Source organism: Pinus tabuliformis, chromosome 5_1 (genome assembly GCF_031772625.1).
Source record: "Pinus tabuliformis cultivar Carrire ecotype Pingquan chromosome 5_1, CPIR1, whole genome shotgun sequence".
Taxonomy (NCBI): domain Eukaryota; kingdom Viridiplantae; phylum Streptophyta; class Pinopsida; order Pinales; family Pinaceae; genus Pinus; species Pinus tabuliformis.
In genome coordinates, this window is record NC_142305.1 from 764032334 (window position 1) to 764046379 (window position 14046).

Sequence of the window (14046 nt, forward strand, 5' to 3'; positions counted from 1 at the left end):
CAAGAAACTCACATTGCCTGGCTTAGGCTCTGCACAACCTCCAGAAATTTGTCCTGTTGCTCCCTCTAAACAACAAATTTATGATTCTGCTTTTGAGCTTCCCCGTCTTATCAAAATCGCTCTTATACCATGTGAAAATTTCACTACTGAAATCCTATTGTAGCAACTGGAATTATTTCTTCTAACTGTTAATTAAATCAATAGTTATTGCTACGGAAACAACGAAATAAACACACTGCAATCTTCACAAAAAATACTACGAAAAATAATAGCACTCGAAACTGAGAAATATGCTATCACACACACATAAAAATTGACACTTATTTTTGGACAAATGTCCCCAGAAAAACCCAACTTGGGAAAATTGATGCAACAGCTAAGGGTTTTAATTATTAAGCAACAGTGAAATAATCTTAATACAATCTGGATGCCGAAAACTGACAATCCTATAGAGAAAATACTGGTGAAAACATAGTGAGGAATTTTTCCTCACCCCACAAACAATCTGGGCTTTGACTGCTACTGAATAGCCAGTCGTCCTGTTGACCACTAGAGTGGCACCTGATGATTATATGAAGACTCCATGCCCAAAGATGATCCAAAGGACACTTGTACCATCAAATATCATTAGTCAACAAAGTTTTTTAACTCTACTTCTATTTTCTCATCATCTTTCTTGTATCCAGATTCCACACCTTGCGGGGAATTGTAATAAGTGATACTAGTAATGATGATTTTTGAGTTTGTAATAAGCCTAGGATGTTGGGAATCGATCAACAAATGAGTACACCTTGGATATTTTTTTTAATCTGGTTCATTATCCCTTCTTTTTCAGAGGCGGATAATTTTTTGGGTTTTTTGATTTTCACTCACTTTTTACCCCAAAGCCAGGGTGACGGTTTGAAGGTTGCACCCCTAACACATCTTAGTGTCTACAATCGATGTATTACCATACTAAATCACACAAAGAAATTCATGGAATTTGGTTAGGTCTAGGTAATTTTTTAATTTTTAGATTTTCCGCACTGTAGAAATCGGTAATAAAATTGTATTTTTAATGTAATAAGTGATGTCTAGTATGGGGTATGAGTAATAAAATTTGCACCTCTCGCCCTCAACTTTCTACTATGACACACTTTGAGGGGTTAAAAATGTGTTTTGAACTCTCAAAATCCATTTTTCCTAAGTTTAGTGGGAAATCTGGCAATTAATTAAGCCAGAAATTAAATAAATGGAGAAAAACAAATATCCATACATGCTAAATGTCGTGGAAATGAGGTGGAAAATTATGGAGGAGTTAAAGTGAAGTCCCAAGGTGATGTGGACTCCTAAAATCAAGGAAAGGACATGTGCTCAAATAAAATCGAATTTCTGGCATTAAATGAGAAAGTTGCTTACTTGGAAATTCAAAATTGTGAAGTTATTGCACATTTGGGAGGATTTGGTGGAGAATTTTTAGAGAAATTTTCCCCACATGGGTTACCACCTATCTACACTTGTCATACTATCATAAAATTCGAATTTGGCACATAAGGAAAGAAAAAAATGATGTCCACTTGCCAGAATTTGATTTTTACACTTGGCGTTGGAGCTCCATTCAACAAATTCGAATTTGTCTTTGGGATTGTCACCTCATGCCACTTGTTTAATCTCTCTACCTTGGGATTGGCTCCAATGCCATTTTTCATTGTCATTATTCATTGGGATTTGCTCTCAACTCTCTATATAATAGAGCCATGGGCTCTCATATTGAATGATGTTACGAGCTATTGTGCTTGGGAAAGCTCTGCTCTTATGTATACTTGTTCTCAATTGCAATAAAAAGCTTTGGGGTTCATTCATGAGTTGTTCTTCTTTTGAAGTATGATGATTGGCTCACTATTGATTTAATTTCCTTTGCTCATGTTTTGATTTATTTTATTTCTATATGCTCTTGTAGATTTGTTAATGTAAAACTATCTTGGATTGGCAATTGATTTAGGAATATACCCTAGGTGTGGAAATCTCTAGTTATTTTCCAATAAATTTCTAAAGTTTTCTTATCATTTTATATTTGTTAAATCTATATGAAACTAATGTTTGATTAAAGTTTTGTAAAGGAAAAACTTGTTGGGATTCAAATACCAAGCGTGAGGGGAAGTCTTTGGAGAGACCAACCCACTTTTGACACATTCTCCAAAGAACTTTCATTGGTTCTTTGAATTTTCATAGTTTTATCTTATAAAATGGTTTCTTGCAGAGATTTTCTTAGACATAGCTTGTGTACAAGAAAATACTTCTAAATTTAAATCTTTTTAAAAAAATTGTGCTTTCATTGATTTATTTAGCTATTTAAGAGCATTTTCCAAGTTAGGCAAGTGATGGGGTTCAAACTTCACTCCCATCACTTGATTTGGTTTTGTACATTATTTTGTATCATACTTGTTCATTTTATATGCGTTCTACACTAATTTTGTCTTGGTTTTGCAACCCATAGTTGGAGTTTTGATTGGAGTTTTGACAACAAGTGCCTTGAGGAAAGACCATTGAAAACTCTATCTTTCTTGTAGGACCTCTCAAGCACCCAAGATCTATTCTAAGGAGGCCATGGACACTAGAAAGAGCTACAAAGAAGGCTAGACTGTGGGCCTTTGGGAGCTTGTAATTTTATGATTTTAGAAAGACTTCATTGCCCTTTGAGGTTGCTATAGTTTGGAGGGATATTCTAGCTATTTCTAGCTCTCATCTTGTACAAATATCCTTCATCTTTTGGGCAGCCCTTTAAGAGGCTTTTACACCATTGTAATATCTTAATAAAAGATCTCTTTTTTTTTCTTGTGGGAGCTTGGGTTTACCCAAGGCATCCTTTCTTCTTATTTAGAAGGAGGATTTTGTGTGGGTGGATTAATTTTGGCATCTCATCTTTTCTAACTTTCTTTTTTAGCTCATTTTGCATGCTCTAAAATTAACACAACCTCACCATCACATTTCAATTTCTAAGTTAAATTTTGTTACAAGTTTCCTTTGATGCTTTGTCTTTCATTCCTTTTGATTTGAAGTATAAGTTGATATTTTGCTTTAGAGCAACTCATTTCTTACATGCAAGTATCTCAATTTGTGTAGCAAGTTTAATTTAGTTGTCTAACATTTGCTCTCTTTACAATTTGCCTCACTATAGGCTCATTTGTGGTTTTGCTCATTTACTTTCAAAGCATACTTTACAAGCAAGCATTCACTTTTTAGCTTCATCTCATTTTCAATTGCTATAAGTTTATGGTTTGTGACATTTACTTGGAGCAATTTACAATTCCATTTATTTATGAAGCTTATGTTTACATGTCTTGTACAACTTTGAGAGAAATTTTTCAAGTTACATCATTGTGAGCATTTCCATCTACTTGAGGCAATTTCCCTTTTTTGCAAAGCAAACTTACTTGCATCACTTTAATTCACTTACAAGCTAATTTCCTTTTTCCAATTGAAGTTACATTTGCAATGTACTTCGAGCATTATCTCATTTCATTTATTTCGAAGCGTTGCAAATCTCCTTGGGAAAATTTACTTGCATATCATTTACAAATTCTTGCATAGTTTGCATTTTAACTCAATTAACCTCCAAGCATAAGTTTGGTTGATAGAAAATATAGGGAGAAAGACTTTCTTGGAAAGTTCTTCCATCTGATACGAAGGCACACGCTGGCTCGTAAGACTCAGGAATGAAGGTGGCTTGTCCCCTTGTAGGAACGAAGGCACACGCTGGCTCGTAAGACTCAGGAGACGGGTATAGTTAATAACACCTCCGTGCCTTCGCCTCCTCTTTCTTACAATCACCTCAATTTTTACCCTTTGGTAAGAGTTCAAGAGGAGGACTTATCATTTAGATTAAGCATTTTAGATTAAAAATAACCAAAACTAATTGCATTCAAATCTAGTATGGGTGCATCTCATGCTAATACATCTTATGATTTCACTTGCAATTGTCCATTTTACTTGTCATTATTGAATATTTTATGTTGGCAAGCATTGTTTCATTTTCCTTTTACAAGTAGAACACTAATTGCTTTTCCTTTTGCAAGATATCTCTATATGCTTTGATTTAGGCATTGATTATATTTTGAAAGCATTTTATATCTTGTATCAATTATCGTGCTAACATCTTTGTCTCCATTTCAGGATTGCTTTTCTTTCATTGTTGGAAGCATTCTACTTTTGTTTTGAGCAAATGTATCTTTCATTCATGTTGAGCAATTTATCTTAAGGCATTGGTTTTATGGTTTTATTATGTTAATGATTTTTATTGCTCATATCATATTTTGCTCATAATTCTTAAAAGTAATCCACTTTCACTTTAACATCTCTCCTAGAACCTCACATTTCTTTTAACTTAGTTTTCCATATTAGGGACCACCCCCCATAGCTAACCTAGGAGATAGCTTAAATGGAGAGAGAGGGGATTTAGTGTGACAGCCCCTTCTCTTAGTTCCCTGCCACCAACCACACCTTGTGGGGTTGAAGGCTTTTCTCACTGACTTGTATGTAGGTTTAGGCAGCAGAATCAACACGTCCAACCAGTTCTGTGCAGGCCTGCATCACCCTAGCGTAGTCCCTTCCATGCTCTGCCTAAATCAGCTGCCAAAGAAGTTGTCCTACCTATTGTTGACTGGGAAGTTATCTCTCCGACACTCTGGAAAATCTTCCCAGCCTCTGGAACTGAACCAGCTTCTCTCCAGCAAAATCAAACTGCCTCTTAAAGGCTTCTGCGTAGCCTCTCTGCAGCTATCTCTTCCTCTATGCAAAGTATTCACCGGATCTGGAAATCTTCCTCTGGTCTTATTATCTCTGCTTCCCTTCTTTGGCTCGAACTCTTCCGGCAACTACTGCTGCTCTCTGGAAACCAATCTCAAGTGTGTGTTCTCCATCTACCCATCGACTCTTTCTTATAATCTTCTGTTGGGACTCCAACGACCAAGATTAAAACTTAATCAAGAGCTAAGATTATTTATCAGTCGATTCGTGTGAGTTTCTAGATGATTCACAAATTTATCATTTAATATTGATTAATTAACCACTTTTCTTAAGTTTAGACTTAGTAAATATTTAAAATAGGCTAATAATCTAATTAAGACACTTCTAGGTGGAATTTCCATAAACGATTTCTAGGTTATGGAGAACTGTGTTTTTAGCCTCTCCACAAAGTTTCGAGACTAGAACACCTCCGATGCTACAAAAACTAACATCCTAGATGAGGAAAGAAAAACGCCAAGATTGTTACACATTACTAGAGGGAATTGATGACCACCAAGGCAAAATAAGGCAATGAATATAGCTTCCAAGCATCATGATTCATTATCTAACTTCAACCCATGATCCTTACTTATATGCCTAATACATTAAATGTAAAAAATTTATATGAAACAATGGCCAATGTATCTCATGTGTGTCAAACCACCATCATTAAATGAGTATGCTAATCATGGGAGTGAGATAAACATGATATATAAGAGGCATTTGAAGGCCTGCTATCTGTAGAGAATATTAGTCATCATATCTAGGATCACTACGTACAATGTGGACCATGGAAGCATGATCTCCTCTTTTTACCCCTAGGTGAGGGGGGTAACAGGCCCAATCGCCTAACACACTTTTTCTAAGTGTGCAATAGTTGGTTGATTAGTTGGTTGATTCATTGTTTGATATAAACTATCTACAAGGAAACTAGAACCTCAATGGTACCATCATAGCAAAATCCTTTTTAGGCATCCAAATGTTAGTGGGATCAAATTTTTGAAGATAAATTTGCTTCAAGGAAAGTGGAGCCCTGAAAGTCTGATTGCCCCATTAGCTCAATTTCCCTGATGGCCCAACTATAAAAAAAAAATTCCTAAAGTGTCCAAAATTTGATTGGATTAAATCATTAGAGATAAGCTTTGTTCAAGGGAACCCCAATGGCTTGATTTCCTAAAGTGTCCAAAATTTGATTGAATTAAATCATTAGAGATAAGCTTTGTTCAAGGAAACCCCAATGGCTTGATTTCCCTAATAGCTCAATTGTCTTGATAGCCCGACTTTGAAATTTTTTTTCCAAAAGTAAAATTTCAATTAGGTCAAGTCTATCAAGGTTGGAATCATTCATTTTCAGCTCCTGAATTTCTCTATTATTCTGACTAGTTTGATACACTAGGACACATATTGTGTGAAGTTCACATGTAAATGATGACACTAGATCACACAATTAGCTAGGCTACGAGTTCCAAGTCAATAAAGACATGTAACAATCTATGGAAAATTCACATCCTAAGGCCCAAATTTCCCGAGTTCTCCTCATTATCACTAGAACCCATTAGGTTTTGAACCTTGGATCTCTTTGACAAGCCACAAGCTTATATTTCCATGGATATGAGGCTTGAACTATATTATGTTACCATTACCCCATGGGCCATAAGGCAGAACATGACTCTAGTATTACTTTGCAACATACTTCTCCACCTTCCCTTGGTTAGCCGGGTACTAATCTCAAAATTCCAGGCACGAATATAGTTTATTAATGACCACCATCCTCACTAGCTAGAGCACAACCAGCAGCGGAGGTAGGTGCAAAGGACATAAGGGAAGGTTACAGAAGCAGTTACAGAGCTTATTTAAGTTCCAGCTGCAACTACAAAGCAAGAAGCATCACAGCCATTAGCGAAGCTAGAGGGAGCAGAATAAAAGTTTCAACCTTTTGAGCTTGGCTGCGAACTTTCAATGTGAAAAGGGTTCCAACATTTTGATTTTGGAGAGGAAGCCTAAGGGATAGTCCACAAATCACTTAGCCTTGTTTTGGGAGTTTTTAGAGGAACGTTACACAATTAGGCCACCTCAAGGAATGTTTATTCTTCGGACTCTCAAGGTGGAACGTGATTAAAGCATTTATAACTTGTCTTTAATGAGAGTCAGAAATAAGAGCTCTTTGGAGGAAAAGAGAAACGAGTGCAAAGGAAACATTTTGAAACACACTTTCACCTTAATAAATATCTTCACGAGTTATGAAATTAAAGATGGGCTTTGAGACATGACATATCATGTAAGCATAAGAGTTATGAATCTCAGAAATTATGTCCAGTTGGTATGAAACTTGTTTGCAACGATGACAATGTTGAGCATGTTTATTGATCCAGGAAACTGTCCCAAAACAGTTTCCGGAACCAGAGTGTCCAACCACTTGAACCATTTCTCCAAGGTTCTTACAAATTATCGAAACTTGTTTCCCATTTTCGATAATTTCACTCAAATTTTTTAACAAATAATTTTTAAGAAAGCTTTTAAGAAAATAATTATCATGATCGTAACCCTCCCCTAACCATAACTTATGGAAATAAAATTTTCTAACAGATAGATTTTAAAAAGTGAGCAAAGATTTTTCATTTCAGAATAAAAAGTAACAGGTTATGAGGTTGAAGGTGAAGGTGTAAAAAAGCTTATAAAAAAATAATTATCATGATCGTAACCCTCCCCTAACCATAACTTATGGAAATAAAATTTTCTAACAGAGATTTAAAAAAGTGAGCTGAGATTTTTTATTTCAGAATAAAAAGTAACAGGTTATGAGGGTGAGGGTGAGGGTGAAGGTAGGTTTGAAATATATTATTATGTTTTGTGATTTTACATGTGATTCACTATCTTATTCCAACAACTTTAACATATAGGTATTTGTCTGAATATCTCAATAATATCTCCCATGGAAACATATTATTATGTTTTCCATAATATCTCTCCCCACTCTTACTCTCATTTGGAGGTATATATTATGCAAAACATAATAATACACAATAAGAGAGGAAATATTATGCAAAACATAACATATTGTTATGTTTTGCATAATATATCTCCCTATCACATAAGATATCCCTCGTATATTATGAGGGTAAGGGTGGGGAGAGATATTATGAAAAAAAATATTATCTTGCGTAATGTTGGGTGGGGTGGATATTATGCAAAACATTGAAGATAAGAGTAAATATTATGCAAAACATAATAATATGTTTATGTAATATCTTCGGGTGGGGTGGATATTATGCAAAACATTGAAGATAGGAGTAAATATTATGCAAAACATAATAATATGTTTATGTAATATCTTCGCACATGTACCCCACCCCACCATCACACTCACCCTCATATATGTTTTGCATAATATCTATTAACAAGAATCCCACCCTCATGGTAAAAGTATACACAGGATTCTTTGCATAATATCTACCAACGAGAATCCCACCCTTATGGTAAAAGTACTACACAAGATTCTATGGACAGACTTTTTATTTGTCTCAATGATGATGATCTAGATCTTAACGCACCACCTAATTAGCTATACAATTGATGAGTGAGTTGTTCGATATGAGGAATATACGTGTTTTGGTCTTAGAAATACTCTCAAACAACAAGGCTTCAAGCGATTACAAGGATATAATCATTATGAACTCCAACATTTTCTATGTGGGAATTAAAGCCAGGTAGGGAGGATATGTGAAATTTTGTGTTACACCTACAAAGAATCTAGGTGGAAACAAGTTACAAAAGTAACAATTGCAAACTAATAATAAAGATTGCAAAAGAGATTAGAATTCAATTTCTCTCTATATCAATATCTCTATATCAAAAAATGAAGTATAATACAATGATATATAGCCTCCATGAGAACATATGCCTTGGTTGAGTGTCATAGTGCATAGATAACATCTCTCAAGTATAGGCCTAGTTAACTAGTTAAGTAAACTAGTTCACTAGTTCACTAAACTAGTAGAATCCTAGAGACAACTAGAGAATCAACATGCACAAGTGAAACTGTACTGAAATCAACTGACACCTAGTCCTAGTTAAAATCAACATGCACAAGTGAAACTGTACTGAAGTCCATTGACACCTAGTCCTAGTTACTAGAGAATCAACATGCAATCATCAGTTAACTATTTCATGGCTCATGGCTCATGCATAACTCCACTCATAGTGAGAGAAGTAAAACTCATTAGTGCATGACTCCAGTCCACTACTCTGGCTGGAGTACAACTAAGTGTGGCTAAATAGGGAAAAGACATAAAGATGTTATTGGTTGCATGACTCGAGTCCACTACTCTGGCTGGAGTACAACTAAGTGTGGCTAAATAGGGAAAAGACATAAAGATGTCATACCAGGGTTGCAGGAATCGCCCCCCCCCCGCCGGATCCAAACCCGGAACCGCGGATCGGAGCGAACCGTCCCGGAATCCACCCTGGAAGCGCGGATCGGATTTGGCGGTTGCGCGGATCCGTTAAAAAAAAACGATTCCTGCCTTTTTGGGTTGCGGCCGCCCGGAACCGCGGATCGGAGGGCGGTTCGGGCACGGGGTGGCGCCACGCTTCCGGCCCGGAACCGCACGCCACCCGCACGCCACCCAGGCGCTTCCGGAAGCAACCCCGCGGCCAGCGGATTTTTAATTTATTTTTTTTAAATTTGTTTTAACATGTGACTTAACTAGCATGAGGGGGTGGGTTAGGTTAGTTTAGGGTGAGTCTAGGGTGACTTTAGAAAAGAATAAAGCCCCCATTCTCTTCTCATTTTCTCACTTTGAGTTTATGAGAGTTGGAGAAGAGAAGAGAGGAGAGGAGAAGAGAAGAGAGGAAAGGAGAGGAGAAGAGAGGAGAGCTTGGAGGAGTGAAGAAGGAGGAGCTAGGAGAAGGAGGAGGAGCTTGGAGCAAGAGCTTGGAGGACTTCATCTACAAGAGCTAAAGAGGTAAGTTCAAACCCCAAACTCCCTTGTTTTTTTGAAAAAAAAATTGTATTTTTCTCCTCCCTCTCCTACTCTTTCCCATTGTTTCTACTTGCTCCTTTATTTACAGGTTGTCCACCACCTATATCCATATTCCAAGATGGTGTTCTTTTGGCTTCTATGTATCATTCCACTCTTGGTTTTAATGATGGCAAGGGTGAGGAATAGAGGGGAAGAGGAAGGGGATGAACTTGGTCCTAATAGTAGTGACCCAATGTATGATGAGGAGGAAGGGTTTGAAGAGGAAGGGGATGAACTTGAAGAGGACACTGAAGCACAAGATGGGAAAGGTACATCAAATCCCTTGTGGAACTATGTGACCAAACTTGAAGGGGGAAAGGGTGGTGGATCTTACAAATGGATGTGCCCTCATGATTGTCATGGAGGAAAACCATATACGGGTTCATATACCCGTCTGAGGAGGCATCTTTGTGGGGTGCTAGAGAGTGATGAAAAAAAGGGTTCTGTAGGGGTAGCCATTTGCCCAAAAATTTCAAGTGAACAAAGACAAAAATACATCAAAATAGAGATGGCTGCACAACAAAAAAACAAGAAACAAAAAACTCATTCAGAATCAAGTGCAAACTCTAAATTTGGTAGTTGCCCATCTCCTCATGGTACTTCTGCAACCTCTGGAGGTAGAAAAACAATAGGGGATTTCCTTAATGTTTCTGGGAGGGATGATGTGGATGGAAAGGTAGTCCGTTTTCTTTGTGCTTGCGGTGTACCATTCAATGTGCTTCGCTCTCCCTATTGGCATGACATGGTAAAGGCCATCAATGAAGCCCCAAAAGGATACAAGGCCCCCAACTATGAGAAAGCTAGAACAGTGTTATTAGAAAGAGAAAAAGCTAAGGTTCAAAGAGCTTTGACACGTTTTACACATGAGTGGGTGGATTATGGGGTATCCATTGTATCAGATGGGTGGACAAATATTAGAAACCAACATTTGATAAATGTTCTTGGTGTTTCTTCTAAGGGTGCAGTATTTATTGCATGTCATGACTCCTCCTCCATCAGTGCAACTGCACAAAACATTGCAGATCTCCTATTGAAATCAATCAAAGATGTTGGTCCGAATAATGTGGTTCAAGTGATCACAAATAATGCAGCAAATTGTAAGGCAGCAGGAAAAATTATTGAGCGTACTCATCCACACATCTTTTGGTCTGGGTGCCTGGTTCACACATTGAACCTTTTGATGCATGATATTGTGAAACACAAAGAATGTGGGTGGATTGCTGAGGTTTACAGGAAAGGGAAGCAGCTCATTAAATTCATCACAGGGCATACAAGGGTAAACTACTTCTATGGCACTTACTCCAAGTTGCAATTGCTTAAAATTGCAAAGACAAGATTTGCTAGTTATTACCTCACCTTTAGGCGGCTAGTGAAGGTGAGACAAGCTTTAACTAATCTGGTGTGTGCTGAAACATGGGATGAAATTAACCAGTGTACAGATGGTGCTACTGCTAATGTAGTCAAGGACACTGTTCTTGACACTTACTTTTGGTCACAGGTTAAATATGTTTTGCAATTCACCAAACCAATTTATTACATGATCAAGTTTGCAGATTCAGATCGACCAGTAATTGGGGAGGTGTATGAGCAAATGGATAGCATGTTGGGGCAGATTAAAGACATTGTTGAGCCTAGAGATACCACCTTGTACAATTATATTCGTGAAGAGGTGGAAAAGCGATGGGATATGCTAAATGTTCCATTGCATGCATTAGCATATGTTTTGACACCTAGGTACTATCATCCATCATGGCTTTCAAAACCAGCACCTGGGGGGGGAAGCAGGAAAAAACCACACCAAGATAAAGAGGTTCACGAAAAATATATGGCTGCATTGAGTAGATTAATCCCTGATAATGAGGAGGCTGCATTGGTACGGAGACAGGTGAGCAACTATACGCTCAACACTGGTCCATTTGGGAGCATGCATTCAATTGAAGATCGAGAGCATTTTTCTGCTCTTGAGTGGTGGAACATGCATGGAGGGCCTACTCCACTTCTACAGAGTTTGGCATTGCGGGTGCTATCACAGGTGGTAAACACTTCTTCTGCAGAGAGGTGTTGGAGCTCTTATTCTTTCATCCACAGTGTTAAAAGGAACAGGTTGAGTTTAGACCGGGCAGAGAGCTTGGTTTATGTTCATTACAACTTGCGATTGTTGTCCCATTACTGTGAAGATGCAAAGTCTAATAAAGACTTGTTGACTTGGGACAAGCATCCAGAGGAGCCCAATTTGGAGGATGGAGTGTTGCAACTAGAGCAATTAGAGGATGCTCTTATCCAGGTATGTCCATTGTGGTATGAATTTTCCAATTTTCCCTTATAAAGCATTTCTCTAATTCATGTTTTTAATTTTTTTGTTAACTAGTGTTTTTTTTTTTTTGCATGAATTTTTTGAGCGATTCTAGGATGATGATGACCGTGTTGATATGCCACCACCCCCACCCCCATCTGGTCCTAGGTTCCATGGTTCAACACCAACAGCAGGGGGTTCTTCTTCATCAGTTCCAGTGCCACGACTTACACAGGGACCATTTTCTTCATTGCCACCACGTGGAGGCACGCCATCACGTTCTATTCGTGGTGGAAGGAGGAGAGATTAGTAGATATATTCACAATCTACTTCTTTTTGTCATAGTCTATAGATTACTCATTAGACTTGTAGACTTGTGAATTTGAATTTTGAACCTTTTTGGCTTGGCGGTGACCAAGTGACATATTTTGTAAACATTATTATTTGAATTTTGGACATGACAAATGTTGACAGTTGCTCACTTGCTAGATAAATCATAATATGCTCTATGTTTTATGTTTTATAATATGCTTAAATGTTTTATGTTTTATAATATGCTTAAAAATTTGATGTATGTTTGTAATAGCTAGAATATAGATGATTGTTGTACATACTAGTAACTACAATGGAATCATGGATGCCATATCTATCTTGATTTATGCAAAAATATGCATGTTTTCATGTCTTCTACAATTAATTTGGTATTTGGGATGTTTGTTTTGAGTATAAATGCAAAAAAATATATAAAAATATATATATATATAGCAGACGCTTCCGCGGACGCTTCGCTCCCTAGATTTTTGGAAAATGACGCTTCCGCGCTTCGCGCTTCCGCTTCGCTCCCGCTTCGTGCAACATTGTGTCATACACCAATAAGATAACAATATTTCTTTCTCTCAACCGCTTCAGAACAAGCTATAATATTTCTATTACGCATCTAAATATTTATGATTTTGTTTATTAAATCCTTCACTATGGATGAAAAGTTTATGATTTGTTTCTTAAATCCTCCGCTATGTATGAAACATTTATGATTTTGTTTCATACGTCTTCACTATTTATGAAGGATGACAAGCTATGAATTTTAACTATCCCATTAATTGGCAACGAAACATATTTCCATTTATTCATTGATATTAAAGTTAAACATGTATTTCATAACTTTATTACTTTGCCTCAATGACATTAAAAATCCAACGTTGACCGGAAATGAAAAACCTTCCCCTATATAGGATGCAATGACTTCAATTTATAACTTTATTGCATTGTCCGAATGACATTTCAAATTTGAAAGATAAGAAAATAAATTTTATTGAAAAACTTTTCTTCCTGTCTCTGGAAAGCGCTCTTGGTATTTCCCCATTACCTATGACTTCTTAATATATTTACCCAAGTTTTTGATGTTTTGCCATGTCCAGTTCCAGAAGGCCATTCTTGTCAGAGTTGTTTAACCTTGGTCCTTCTAGGCTACCCTGGAGAAAACCTAAAGAGGCAGAACTTAAGAGGATGCTGTATGAAATGGCTTTCGTCAACATGAGTCTCTGTAGACAGTCCAAGAATGGATTGGATTGTGAGTAAAATATCCTCCAGGTTGAGGACAGGACCATGAGTCTTTGTAGACAGTCCAAGAATGGATTGGGTTGTGAATAAAATTCTCCAGGTTGGGGTCAGGACCAGCGATCCGGATTTCATGTCTATGGCTATGATTTCAATGGTTAGAACCGTTTAGAAAAGTTGAATCTTGTTTGTGAAAGCCAAAAAGAAAACAAGTCAGGAAAGTGTTGTGATATGAAAGTAAAATGGAAGTGACTGTAAGATCATAGAGCCAAAACTATTAATGAAAATGAAATAAAATAAAATAAAAGTGAAGTTGAGACATCAAAGACAGAAACCTATTATGATCCGAGCACCACAATGAAAATAAAATTAAAAAGAAAGTGGAGTTATGTGCCACATCTGTCATAAATT

The 14046-nt window shown here is 37.0% G+C and overlaps 1 protein-coding gene across 1 annotated transcript; it reads left to right on the forward strand.

The window, feature by feature from the left end:
- Positions 1–9175: 9175 nt before the first annotated feature.
- On the forward strand, positions 9176–12496 carry LOC149167156 (uncharacterized). Its single transcript, XM_089431473.1, has 2 exons — positions 9176–12069; positions 12194–12496. The coding sequence occupies exons 1-2, from the start codon at positions 9865–9867 to the stop codon at positions 12386–12388; spliced, it is 2400 nt and encodes a 799-aa protein (XP_089287599.1). The 5' UTR covers positions 9176–9864; the 3' UTR covers positions 12389–12496.
- Positions 12497–14046: the final 1550 nt, after the last annotated feature.